Genomic DNA, 14,758 nt, shown 5'->3' with positions numbered 1-14,758 from the left:
TAGATCAAAAGCATGTAATACAATGAGCATCCAATCAATACCCTCGCGTGTCAACCTCATGCCTATTTACATTACACTCTCTACCACTGAACTCTCTCACAAGGCTGGGCCCACGCCTCCAACTGTCTGCCAGACATCAGACCCCCACAACCATCTGGCTTCCTAGAAAGTGAGCTTGTCTCACTCCTGCCCATTTTGTTCTTTCCTATCATTACTGGCACCAACGTTGCCCCAGGACAGAGTCCTCAGCATCAATTGTGACACCGCCCTCTGACATGCCCCACAAATCTACCTCACAAAATGACACTCTCCAGCCTGTAACTCCCCGTTCTCCCAGTCTTTTATTCCTCTACTTTCGACTGCAAACCTTGCTGCCAAATTAAACTTCCTGAAACAATTTACTTGAAAACCATGACAGGTCCTGCTACCTATAAAATGAAACCTAAAAGTCCTTCGGTGGCATTCCCAACCTCCCACACCTGGCCCGAGCCTCCAGCCTCATCCCGGCTCACTCACCCAGGTTGTAGCAGGAGCTGCACTTGCAGAACAAACAGCCCCTCTGTGTTTTTCTGATTACATGATCCCCCGAACCTGACATGTCCTCATAAAACATCCCTGCCTGTTCGGACACCGTTCTGAAACCAATGCAAACCACCATTCAGGACATGTTCCCAGTGCCCGACAGCTGGACGCACTACCTCTAAAGCAGTGGTCCCCAACCTTTTTGACAATAGGGACAGGTTTCGTGGAAGACAATTTTTCGACAGACCAGAGAGGGGAGGATGGTTTCCGGATGATTCGAGTGCATTACATTCACGCTCACCTTCTGCTGTGCGGCCTCGTTCCTAATAGGCCATGAACCATGTGGCCCAGAGGTTGGGGACTCCTGTGTCTAAAGTCCCATCAGCTTCTTCCCTAACAGCCCCTATTCCCTACCATCTCCTAAAGTTACCGTTGGACATTTCTTCTTTCCCCTGCTCGCCTCACAGTCTTCCCTCCCCCAAATCTCACACCGTGTCTGACTCAAAGCAGGCATTGCACTTGTACGGAGTGAACACATGACATGTATACTTTGAGACCGAAATGTACTCAAAACTCACAAATTCCAAGCACAACCCAAACCTGAAAATCCCTGGGAGTTTCACAGCACCCTTTCCCACCTGGGAAACACAGTTTTCTGGTTTGCAAATGAAGAAAGGCCTTGATAATATTGTTGGCCCGTGAACACTTCCTTTAAAACAACATCTTAATGTATGATGTGGAAACGAAGCCAAAACATATGGATTAAGTTTCCTACAAAGTACATATGGATTTTATGAAAACAGCAGAGCAGCGAGGATAAAATGTGATCTCCAAAGCAGATTCACCAGGGGTCTTGTTCTAAGTCCAAAATGAAGCCAAAGCTTTCTTGCTTTAATTATATGTTAAAAGTTTCTTCTTCTGCTTTAGTGACTATCCTAGTTAGTCAACATTTTTCACGTTCCTAGGACAGAAATATAAGTAACAGACGAAGAGAACACTTCTTTTCTTTCTTCTATTGCTATCTTTCCTTCACAGACACTTCCTGGGTCTCTTCATTCCCTTTCTAGTTTCCCCTCCTTCCTGAGTTAGAATATTTCCCTTCCTCACAAGACCACTGTCTTTAACCTCCCCTCTCCTTACTTCCTTTCTCCTTTCTTTTCATTCTCAACCACATACTAAAGGCTCTCTATCCCTCCTGCACCACACCCAAGTCTTTGGGTGGCATCTGTGCATCTGTTGTCAAGCAAGCCTGTGGCTCATGTGGGTACAGACGTCTTATGAAGTTTTCCTACAAAACCACCCTTGTCAGCAGAAATATTATTCCTCATCGCAGATCCTGGACAAAGAACTGGGGAGTGAGAATGAAAGCAGACAAGGATGAAACTGGAGAAGAAAGATGTTATGGGGAAATACACTCTGAGAAATGGTAACTAATCCAACCTAACTGCTCCCTCTCCCCGCCAAGCAACCCTGTGTTTCCACACTAAACCCAGGCACTCAGCTTAGAATCTGAAACTCAGTATTGGCCCATCCCCCTTCTTGGTAGAAAACTTCAAAGCTTCAATTAACATCAGTTGTGCTTTCCTAGCATTATCTAGCCTGGCCACAGACTGGGAGGGAGGGAAACACAAAGCCCTCTCTCTACTTAGCCCCATAAAGCTTGATCTCTGAGAAGAGGTCCAGTTTCATCTGCTGTTAACTATTACAGTTGGCTCAGCAATGCCACTTGGAAATTCCTCTAATTTATTAATAGGGTGGAAGCTGCCCTACCTACTTCCCAGCAGAAAAATCATGTACATATCTTCCCAGCTTCAAATAAGAAAATAGGAAGCTACAGCACTAAATGGAGATCCTTTTATGTGAGAGCAAGACCCAGAGCCAGTGTTTTCACAAATAAATTGGATAAAAGTGTCCTAATCAGGAGTTAATCTAATGATAGCCACATTCACTAAACATTGTTGCAAAGCTTGTAGTCTAATAATTATATATTTTTTCAAAAAATGAATAGTAGCCACCAAGCTCTCTGGATAGCTTTGTGCACACTAATGAAGCTTAAGGACAGTTTGCCGGGACCGTAAAAGGCAGAGACTCACCACCACCTACTGAAAACTAAGAAACGAAACAGCCCCACAAACTTCTTACACCCATAAACAAGTTGCTTTCGCTAGGCTGGGAAACAATATCTCTGACCAGGTTCACATTTTTTCATTGAGAACAAATACTCAAACAAGCTAGAATTGTCCCAGCAAACCGCAAACACAACCAGGACCCAAGAAACGCTCTCACGGTGCTTTGCTCCAAGGAACTGTTCCTGTGCACACTGTCTCTTTCCCACTCTTCTGACCCCCTCAAAATATACTGAGTTCATTAGTTCATCCAATAAATATTAATTGAGCACCAGATACGCACCAGGTTGTATTCTAAGTATACAAAACAAATCTCTGCCCTCCAGGATCTAGCAGGGCGAAATAGCTAACAACTAAGGAAATGAGTAAGTAAATTATATAGTATGTTAGACAGCAGTAATGCTAGAGGATACAAGCCCCCAAATAGACTTCCAACTCCCAGACTGTGACCTACTTTCTATCAAGGGCTATAATGTTCATCATTACATCCCAGCACCTAATACACGCTTGGCGTATAATGCAATCTCACTTTTTAAAAAAGCTTTTCATCAACAAATAAGTAATCAAGACTTTGAACAGTTTTCAAATTCGCTCTCTCAGAGGAAAAATGATTAGCAAGGTCCTGACCTGTAACTGGCAGAATGAGGAAAAGAAGTCTAGAAGTCCTTGAAAGAATCTATTGTATTTTGAAAAATCATGTATACCCCTTGATTACAGAGAAACAACTCACAAGATGTGTCCCCTAAGAGATTATTCCTTTCAAATCAGAGATTCTTAACCTGGGGTCTCCATATTCATGGGGGTAGATGGGAAATGGTGTGAAGTTTTCTGGGGAGAATATGACACAGACTGACACAAATATTTTCCCTGTGTCATAAAATAGAATTTGAGTGAAAAAATCCAAGGATAGAAATGAAGGCAGGGGGAAAGAAAAAAAAAAAAAAACAGTTCACAATTACATAGTCAATATTCCTTTGCATCTGGATTAAATGTTTCTTCCTCACACCAGTGAAATAACGGAAGGCCAGGTGGACTTCCAGTGTTTGAAGCTCCATCAGAAGAGAGAAGCTCGATACAAATTTCTCAAAAGCAAGCTCATCATTACGATAAAGTAATTTCAAAAACAGAGAGAAGGAGGTAATTTTTCATCACAAGGTGACAAGCCAAATACAGCAATTCCTTTCAGGAAAAAAAAAAATAGATAGCTTTACCTTTTCGTGATTTTCAATTAAGATTTCCACAACGATGTTCTGAAACTTCAGATCCATGATGGCAGCGACAGTTTCCTCCTGTGGCCTCATCAGAGTTGGTCCAAACACCACTCCTAAATTTGCCACGGTCATTAGGTTTTGCTTGGAGTGGTTTGATACGCTAATGTTGATGTGGGGGGTGGGATGGGCGGAAAAAAGGTCTCTGGTTAAAAGATGAGCAAAAACTGTGGAATGTAGAGGATTCTGCAACCCTACATTTCCCTAAAAGCCAGAACTCAGTTGCCCTCACTGTGTGCAAATAACTGGATCGGACTAGACCATACACCATGAGGCCCCTGCCTGCGGTTCTGCTTCTCTGGAGGATGCTCTCTGCCCAAGCCACAGTGGCTGTCTTCACAACTCCTTGTATACACTAAGCTTGTGTCCCTCAAAGGCCTTCATTTACTACTGCTCTCTACTTAGAGCATCCCTTCCTTCCCCAGATCATTGTACTCTTGCTTCCAAGGACTATGAGACTTAGAAGAATTACCTTTCACAAGCACAGAGACCTTGGTCAGGGCACCCACATTCACCCCTTGGGCCCAGTGAACAACCTGGACAACTAGTCTCAGCAACTCAAAGGTCTCATCCGCCAAGGGACTTTCCATAACAACCCTCTCTGCAGTCCCACACCCAGCATGTACGCTCTGCCTCCACACCCTACTGCGCCTTTCGACCACTTCCCGCCTGAAATTATGTTATATTTCTGTCTGTTTTCTGTTTATTATCTTTTCCCTTTGAAAGAAGGGACTTCCTGAAAGTAACTTATTCAATTTTGTATCTACTAGGCATTCAATAACTATTTGTTAACCAAATGAATGAATGGTGACACTAACACTAGGACCCTTGCCAGGCCATATCTTCTGGCCCTTTCAGTTGTTTTTCATGTAAAATAAAGTCTCCAAAACACGGTGCTCCTCAGCTTCCTCTAGCCTCAAAAATTCTATAGTTACTGTAATCAAGGAGTCACATGTTTGAAAAAAGGGCTAATTTCTCTACTGGATTATAAATTTTGCTTGCTTTTTTAAAGAGGAACTAAAAAGAATAGAACTGATCTTATGAAATAACTACCTATTACTGATTAAACAAATTTAAAGGACATTTTCAAACTTAGAGTTAGGTAGGTGTGAAACCAAACTAAATTTGCTAACAGACTTATAATCACACTTCCAACGAATTGTGTACAGGGAAGTGTATAATATTCTCTTCTCTTACTTCAAATCAAACCCCAAGTTGCTGGCAGGGATGTTAAGCAAATAATTACACGGCTTCATGAAAGCATCGTATTTCAATAGTCTTGTCCAAAACACACACAATGAGTCAGATGTCCAGGCTGCCCTTCCAGGTGTGGTCCCTGGTGTTGTGTATACAGCCCAAATTTCAACCATTACAAATCCAAGAACGCCACACAACACCCAGAGCAAAAAGAAGGCAGGCAGGAAGGGAGAGAGGCTTACTTTGTTAAGTGTTTCACCAAAATATCCAACATTTCTTTATTTTTTTCTGGCAGCTTGTGTACCAAGAAATGGATAGCATTCACACGAGATTCTGGGCTCCCACTTTCTTTAAAAAAGAAAAAGAACAGTTAGTAGAGTATTTGGAATCCAATGTATTCCTAAAAATCACCAAATACAGTATCTCATCTGTTCAACATCTCCAGGGAATTTAAACATGATTTGCCACCTTTCAAAGGAAAAGAAAATCCACCCCTTTCCCTAGTCTTAATCTCTGTGCACCCCCCACCCCGATGAGGGATTTCCATGGGGCTGGGATTCTTGCCTTTCCCTCGCCACTGATACTAAACCAGAGCTGCACCCTGCCTCTCCTCTGGCACACTGGGCTTCCGCTGAGCTCACCAAGCACTTCCACGGGGCTTGTCACTGGGTCCCTGCCCCACAATGGAAGGCAAATAAAATATCAGCAAATAAATTCTCTCCCCCAAAAAGATGCTGACATTCTAGCCCCCAGTATCTCAGAGTGTGACTGTTTTAAAACACACCCAGGATTTGTGCTAATCAGGTATTATGGTGAGACATGAAAGCATGAAAATGACTGTCACAAAGGAAGAAGTTTATCTGCACAGATTCCGGGGGAAAGGAGGCATGTTGTGCCACTCTGGGCCAGTCCAGAGGCAGAGGGAACAAGGGGAAATATAGACAAGCTTTACTGTGGTTTCTATGTGCAGGAACAGGAGAGGCAAAGTTAGGACTGGTCTGAATTCTTTCAGGGGGCTCTGAGGCATAGGAGCTATCCTTGGTTGTCTGGTACCTGGCCCTAGGTGATTAGGACAGAATGTATAAGAGCCCAAAAGGGGGGGGGTGTGGACAGGGTGGCCTCTGGATTGGTTGGATGGCACATGGAAAGCACACTCAGGTTTACTATCTCCAGGAATTGGTAAGCCCCGGGAGGTTAGTCTCTGAGGATCAATCAGTAAAGCCCCAGATGTTAAAACATCAAATAAAAAGACACGCTTAACAGAGTGATTTCATTTGGGAATACGGTCCTTGCAGAGACATCATTAGTTAAGATGAGATCTTACTGGAGACACATATTACAATGTTCACGGAAGTGACACTCTTAACTGACACCACCCAGGCATTCGTCAACAGTGGAACAGGTAACTAGATGGTGGTATATTCATACAATGGAGTACTGTGCAACAAGAATGAAGGAACTACTGAGCCACTCAACACAGATGAATCTCACACGATAAGGAGAAGCAGCCAGACGCAAAAGATTATGTTAGATTCCATCTACGTAAGGTTCGAATGCAGTGGCCCTAACCTATGCTGTCAGAGGTCGGGCAAGTGCACACACGACGAGGGGTGGACAGTGGACGTGTGGGTATGAGACAGAGGTCCCGGGGCTCAGGTAACGCAGCAGTTCTTGATCTGGGGGCTGACCACATGGCTACCTTCACTTTGCAAAACTCCAGTAAGCTGTACACTTATTATCTGTGCACATTTCTGTTATGTGTCAACAAAAAGTTCACTGAAATTAAAATTACCCGTAACCAATCTCACCCTAAGGTAAGCTAGTAAATTTTGGTTTAATCCTTTGAGCTTTCCTCCCTTTTTTTGTGATGAGATGCTCAAACAGACTATTTCATTTCATTTATCACATGGACGTTCCTCCATGTCATTAAATGGTGCTCCACACCATCAATTTTATGATTAGTTAGGTTGCTTCCAGTGTTTATAAAACTAAGTTTGCTCCAGTTTACCCTTCCAATAGTAGTTAGTGTTTAAAGGGCGGGGGGGGGGGGGGGCACGGGGTTTTACAACACAGGACGCAGTTGTGGCTGAAGAGAAAAAAAGCAAAAAGGCTAAAAAATGAAAAGGAACGTGATAAAGCAGAACACAAGTAACCAAATCATGCCACATAATGAAAGACTCATAGATACAGACCACATCGGACACTGAAAATATAACCACATCGGACACTGAAAATATAAGCACAACTATCTAAAGAGTCGGGTGATAAATCATCGTCAAGTTTTTAATCTGCAGTTAAAACCAAGATCTTACTAAATCAAAGCTGGAGAAAAATAAAAGCCATAAAACTAAAATAGCATTTTCAATTCACAACTTTAATTTCTTTTTACTTCTTATTGAGTTTATGGGGGTGACACTGGTTAATACAATTATACAGGCGTCAGGTGCACAATTCTGTAATACACCATCTGTACGCTGTCCTGCGTGTGCACCACCCCAAGTCACGTCTCCTTCCACCACCATTTGTCCCCTCCACCCTCCTCTACTCACAGCTTTAATTTTAAAATTAAAGCAGGGACTCCAAAAACGTCTAAAGTTCCAAGGGAATAAAAGGATAACTGCTTATGGTAAGAATTTAGTACATTCAAAATTAAAAAGTATTGAAAACTCTACACTAAAGAGCTCCTTCTAACTCACGTGTCTATCTTGTCATTAATAATCATCTTTCCCCAATGAAAACCTAATTTAATATTTTGGATTTATTACTTATTCAGAAACACAAGATAGAGAAATTGTTTTCCTTCCTCTAAAGGTAAGGGTCTTCATTTCTAAAAATAGAATTGGTTTGGAAAAAGACAGTCCAAACCTCCCATTGCCTGTTTTGAGTCCCTTTCCCTCTCCAATCCCATCTCATTGAAATCACACACACATTTTTTTTCCAAGTCTGCTTTCTCCTTCTTTTTCCAAATAGAAGGATTTTTGAAAGTAAGGCTCTTAAAGAAAAACTACCTTTTCCTCCATTCCTTTTTATTTTTACGTTGATCCGAACTTTCTATTAATGGATATTTCCATGTGGCTACAACATAGTGATAACTTTAAGGTACTCAAAAAAAGTTTTCTAAAGTAAATGAATTATCTTCAGTTTTAATCTATATAACTGACAAAAAAATGAAAGGCATAACTTTTTTAAGACCTAGGACACTGAATTAACCATAACATCAAATTCCTAGCACATGCCAAGGAATTGGGAGTTTACTGTAATTGCAAACGCATTTCTATCCGTGTAACTATAAATCAGCATCCCCGCCACTTAATGTCTATCTGTTTATGACCCTGTGCCAACTAACGGAGACTGAACAAGACATGCTCGTAGCTTACTGGAGCATATCAAAGATACACAGGCAGATAAATGTTAAATTATCTCAATATTTAAATCCCATATGTCAATAGTACTACAGTAATTTTAGGAAAAGCATTAGCAGTAACCATCCAAGCACTTCCCAGGGGACAAGGGGCTTCTTCAGTCAACAGACATCAAGTATTCCAGTTCTTCTGTGGAAGATCCTACCTCCTTAGAAATGAGTGCATCAGGCTCAGATAGCTTGATGCCATTAAGCACTCAATTCTTTTAGTTTCCAGCTTTCCAAGTCCTTCCCCACCAAGACCATATGATTTTGTCTTGCTTCCCATGCACATTTACCAATGAGAACAGAACATTCTGGGTCGGCAAAGACCAGTGCCCTGGATCCTGCAACAGTTACTAGTTTTCATCATAAATGACTACAGGCCTCTGTAAGTATGATTTTGCTTCCCATGTGCCTTGACTCCTGGGCAGAGCAACCCAAATATTCTAGTCTAGGGGAGTGAACTTTCCTGTGTGAGGACACAGTAGGCATCCGGGCTCCAGCTGTCACTCTCAAACTAAGTTTAACATGAGTCCAATCCTGAAGGATGGGTCCACTTTTTACCAATGTGACATATCAAGAAATCTGAGCCTGTGAGGTTAAGACACAGATCATGGACTACAACGTTCTCAAAGGTAATAAACACCAACTACACATCCAGGTAGGTGCCTTCCAGCCTTCCCCAGGTGGCTATGATCTTTTGCATTCCTGTGTAGACCAAAGTAAACTTTTATATTCTCGCAAAATATAGATATATACAAGTATGTGTGTGTGTGTATCTGCCCTCCAGTTCCTGACTCAGAGCTCCTAAAAACCTTGATAATCTTTTTTCCTTATAGTTAGTCTTTGACCCTAGAGTCTGACACCGAGCTCCCAGACCTCTGTAACTTATTGAGTGATAGGAGTGTCTGACACCAAGCTCCTAAGTCCCTTGGAATTTCCCAGGTGGTAAGAACATCTTTTGTTCTAATGAGGTGACTTTGGGTGAGCCCTGAGATGGTCACCAGAAAGATCTAACCATGATTAGCAGCCTGGGATTTTCAGCCCCACCCCCCATTCTCCAGAGAGGTAAGAGGGGTGGAAATGGAGTTAAAAATCCATATTGCCTACAAGATAAAGCTGCCATAAAATCCCAGAAGTAGAGGGTTTAGGGAGCTTCCAAGTGTGCGGACATACCTACCTACTGGGGAGGTGGTGCGCCCCAGCTGTACGGGGACAGGAGCTCCTGAGCTCAGGACCCTTCCAGACCTCCCCCTACGTACTCCTCAACTGGCTGTTCATCTTCATCCCTGACACACCCTTTATTGTGCAGTAAATTGCTAAGCCGAAGTCTGAGTTTCCCTGAGTTCTGTAAGTCTTTCTAGCAAATTACAAATCCAAGGGCAGATATGAGAACGCTGATTTCTAGCCAGTCAGAATCACTGGGGACAACCTGAGACCTCTGACTGGTGTCTGAAGTAGCAAGTCTGGTGGGACTGAGAGTAACTTATGGGATCTGGTGCAAATTCCATGAAGCTAGAATCAGAACTGAACTGAACTGTAGGACACTCAGCTGGTGCCGCAGCACTGGCTGGTATGGAGGAGAAACCCACACATTTGGTGACGAGAAGTGAAGTACTGCAAGTGTGAGGAAAGGAGAAACACAGGAGTGGCCTTCCTACACAGATGGTTTCTAGTTCCTTTCAGCAAATTTAGTTAACTCTCTCAGTTGACAGAGTTTAGTGAATGCTCTTAATTTTCTCTAAGGAAGAAAAAAATTTAATTTCCCGATGCATTCAACATGGAACAATAAGTCGGTATAGTATTTCTTAACAATGAAAAATAAGAAAACTTTTTCCCTCCTGGGTGACAATAAACAAATAAAATGCATTTTTGTACCATGCGCTTCAGAACTATTAACTCATAGAACTCTACAGGGGAGAAACTGATGAGAGAAAATGAAGGACCCAAGAGACACTCTCTGAACTCTCGGCAGGGACAGCCACAGAGACCACGGCAACACCCGAGAACAATCAGAAACCACCCTCCACGCCACAGTGAGAGGTGACTGATTACACAGACGAGCGATGCTTCTAAGTTTAGCAGTCGGCTCAGCTCATAGACATTCAGCAAAACAAGGTAATCTCTGCCATCGTTAATGGAAAACGATAGCTCAACCACAATCCCATCTTTCCAACAACACTCAAAAAGGGAGACTGCTTTCGGCCACCTGATTCCTGCAACTGTTTTATTCAATTCGTGAAACTACATATGCAAGACAAAGGACGATCCGCTCCCAAGAGGAAAAGCGAGCACCAATGAGGCTGCTCCCAGGAGTCTGATAAAAAATTAAAGTCTGCATTACAAACGTGGGCCCCTAAAGTACTCCTGCACTTCTTCTCGTGAAATAAGGTCGGTCCCACTCCGACCACAACTCGACTGAGGCACAAACACACGCCAATATGGCAGCGGTGGCAGCATTTTTCTTTGGAACAGGCCTGTTACTCAAACTGGAAAGCCTCTCTTACAGCATCCCTGCAAAGTCGGGAGGCAAGGCACAAGGCCCTGGTCCAATAGGTGATAACACCTTTCGTATTTATCAGTCTCTTCCACTGCATTGTTCAAGGACGGCCTCAACCAACTCCTTCGGCTCATTCCCCACCACCACTTGTATATTCCTTCACCACCACTTGTACATTCCTACCTCTTAGGAAGCCTTCCTCTGGTAAAATGCATCGATATTAGAATTTCAACCACACAGGCTTCAGTTACAAGGCATGATAATAGTGACACTCTCTTGTGGTAACTTAAAACCTTATTCCATAATCACTTTATCTTTCTTCAATTCTCAAAGGATCCTAGATTAAAACTGGCACTCTCCTGCTTTTTCCAGTCTCCAAGGCAAACAACGTGAAACAATTGTCCTCCAAGCAGAGTTTAATGTCTCTCTCCCCCGTTTGCCAAACAGCCACGGGGAAGAAATCAAAACAACTAAGCATTTGCTTGAGTTTCTGCCAAGAAAACTTTCCCCCATTTACTTCATCACACAAATTCTCTAAAAAAAAAAAACAACAAAAAAAAAACAAAAAAAAAACCTCTCCCACATAAAAACAAAAGTGCATAGAACCGTATTTTCCCCTTTTCCGAAAGCCTGTTTTACGTGTAGAGTCTAAGTGGGCCTACACATGGCTTCTTTCTGCAGCTCACTCGAAACCTGCACACTGGCCTGAGCAAGGACCCCACCGACAGGTACCATTTAAAGCAATGTTCCGGCAGCAGTAACACAGGACCCAAAGGGACTGCTCTAAGTCTTCCGACAGACTGAACTATGGAATGCATCCAAGGGAGAAAAAAATAGAAGGAAATGAAAATACAGCTATAGCTACTGTCGGTGCACCTGTGAAAACCAAACTGCGGGTCTCAGCGAGTGGAACTGGGGCTCTGAATTTACATAAAGATGCCTGTAATCTGGCAAGTCACTTAACATCTCTCGAACTTCATTTCCTTAGTTATTAAATACCTAACAGCAGTGTACTACTTCAGGAGGCTCTCAGGATTAAACACTGTGTGTCAAATACAAAAACAGAGGTATATGATAAAACAGAAAATAAGAAAGCCTCAAATAAGTATGAGTCACCAAAAATGTCTTCAAACCTAAAATCCTCCCAATGGTGGGCTTTCTTCATTTAACATTTTATCGCATATAATTCACTCTATCACATACTGTGTGGACTTCTGGCATTATCTCAAAATATTGTTTTCTGCCTTTAATTTTCAAATCTCTTTCTAAAGGAAGCCATTTGCAACCTGCTAATCTCTCCAAATCTGCTCATCTCCCTAACCTTCTGTGCGTTAAATATATCCATGTTCCCACAGCATTCTGTTCATCCCATTATTATGTATCTGATGAGTAGTGGGAGGTGTGCACGCCCCAATACTGCTAGAGAATTGACTCCAGAGTGGAAATTCTCTCACGGCTCCACATTCCCAGTATCCACCAGCGATTAGGATACAGTAGACAATGAATACCTGTTTGTGAATGAATGAATGATTATCCATTGTTTCACCTTTTAAAAGGTGAAACGAAACCCAAGATCTTCTAAAGTGAATTCTCTTTTTAACACCAATTACAGTAATGACGTGAAGTCACTTTCACATGGAAATTACAGCTCACACACACACTGACCACGAACCTACGCCTCTTCACCTCAGAGTGACACTTACTGACAGGAACGATGAAATCCCCGTGCAGCTCGTAGGTCATGAGAGGCTCCGGAAGGCTCCTGCAGGGAAAGAACAGCGGGGCATCACCAAGCAGCTCCACACAGGCCCGTGCTCTCTGGGTGTGTTGTTTTAAGAAAGGCCTATTAAATATGTTGTGTATTTCTTAGTAATGGGTAAAACTCCCCCCGGGAATACTTTTATATATCAGAAAGATTCATAAATCAAATGGATTAATTTATTAAGTGCTATCTGTACCAGGCACTATCCCAGCATAAGCAGCCACAAATTCCTATCAGATCTAAGCACATGGTATTTCACATTTCCTGTTGGAAAGCACCTTTACAAGCATCTGATTTTATATATAAAACTTCCTTCCACACATTTACTCGTTTAAAGCCATGCATTCTATGCAACCAAATGTAAGCATATAATTTTGCAAATCATCTCTAAAATATTAACTGAAAATATATAGAGAAAAGATTAAACAAACTCAAAGAAATCAAATTCTCTCCTCTTACATATCCCTATTATAAATATATAAAACCCATTTTTGCTTTATGCTTATGAAACAATAAAATATAGCTATGACGCGAAATTGAAGACAACTCCAAAAACACCCACATCATTGTAATTTTCTACTAAAAGAGATTACATAAGTGGTAGCATATTTTATCCTGTGGTCAACAGAATGCCACAGTTCAACATGTACATGTAGTTAAAATTTTTTTAAAAACAGCTCTTTGAACTCTATAGAAACTTGAAGAACACTTAGACAAGTACCAGTCTGGTCGTTCTGCCCAGTTTCTGGAGGGCAATCTGGCAAAATAGTCAGAAGCTTTAAAACGTTTCAATCATGTAACCCAGAAATTCCTCTTCCAAGCGCTTTAAAAAAAACCAAAGATACACACACATGCACACAGATTTAAAACATATTCAAAAGCCAAGAAAAATGCCGGGAATAAAGGATCGTTTCATATTGTTAAAGAGGTCAATTCATCAGCAAGATCTAACAATTCTAAATGTCAGTGGATCTAATAACAGGAGCTTCAGAATGCATGGAGCAAAACTGATGAGACCACAAGGAGAAAGGGAGGAAACTGTAAGTGTAGCTGAGACTTAAATACCTCTCTGTCTCAGGAACTGATAGAACAAGTAGACAGAAAATCAGTTAGAATACAGAAGATTTGAACAAAGCAATCAACCAACTTCACCTAAGTGGTGTATATCCTTCACATAAGTGACACTACGTCCAAACGCATCCTTCCCCAGTGCACTTGGGACATTTATCAAGATAAACCATATTCTGGGACATGAAATGAATCTCAATAAATTGAAAAGAATTCCATTTGTACAGGTTATTTCTCTGATTACAACAAAAAAGGAATTAGAAATCAATAACAGAAATGTATCTGGAAAACCCCAAAGAAAATAAAATTAGGAAGTGTTTTGAGCTAAATGCAGTATACTGCATATTAGAATTTGAGGGTTGTTTGTAAAGTAATATTTGGAGATAAATTTTAACTGCTAAATAGCTATATTATTAGAAAAGAAGAAAAGTCTTGTATCAATTACTTTTTTCTATCCTAGCCAGAAAAAAGGGGTCATTTAAACCCAAAATAAGTGGAACAGAATAAAAATCACAGCATAAATCAGTGAAATAGGAACAAAAAACAGAAAATAAATAAACCCAATTCTTTGAGATAATTAATAAAATTGATAAATCTACCCATAATGACTAAGAAATAACACAGTGAAGTCACAAATTATCAATGTTAAGAATTGAAGAGACAGCTGCAGAATCACTGCAGCCTTTAAAGGTATGAAAAAGAAAATAAGGGGGTGTGACAAACAGTTTGATGTTCACAAATTCAACAACTTAGATTAAATGGGTAAATGCCTTAAAAGACAAAAACTCCCAGCTCACTTCAGAAGAACTGGGAAACTTAGTCGTCCTATATCTATTAGAGAAACTGAATTTCTAGTTTAAAATTTACCAGTAAAACAACTCTAGGCCCAGATGACTTCACTGGTGAATTCTA

The 14,758-nt window shown here is 41.4% G+C and overlaps 1 protein-coding gene across 3 annotated transcripts in view; it reads right to left on the bottom strand.

The window, feature by feature from the left end:
* Positions 1-14,758, bottom strand: part of ARHGAP10 (Rho GTPase activating protein 10) — a 242,196-nt gene that overhangs the window by 68,053 nt on the left and 159,385 nt on the right. For all 3 annotated transcript variants that reach the window (XR_006656673.2, XM_024568805.3, XM_045202557.3), the window contains 3 exons: positions 12,720-12,778; positions 5,356-5,461; positions 3,860-4,019 (listed from right to left, as the gene is read on the bottom strand). Coding sequence is in view for 2 of the 3 variants with exons in the window: in XM_024568805.3 (XP_024424573.2) it covers positions 3,860-4,019; positions 5,356-5,461; positions 12,720-12,778 (325 nt within the window). In the remaining variant the exon portion in view is untranslated. The remainder of the gene's footprint in view (positions 1-3,859; positions 4,020-5,355; positions 5,462-12,719; positions 12,779-14,758) is intronic.

The sequence above is a fragment of the Desmodus rotundus genome, chromosome 9 (genome assembly GCF_022682495.2).
Source record: "Desmodus rotundus isolate HL8 chromosome 9, HLdesRot8A.1, whole genome shotgun sequence".
NCBI lineage: Eukaryota > Metazoa > Chordata > Mammalia > Chiroptera > Phyllostomidae > Desmodus > Desmodus rotundus.
The sequence above is the reverse complement of the archived record's forward strand: the minus strand, read 5'-3'. Positions and strand labels throughout refer to the sequence as shown.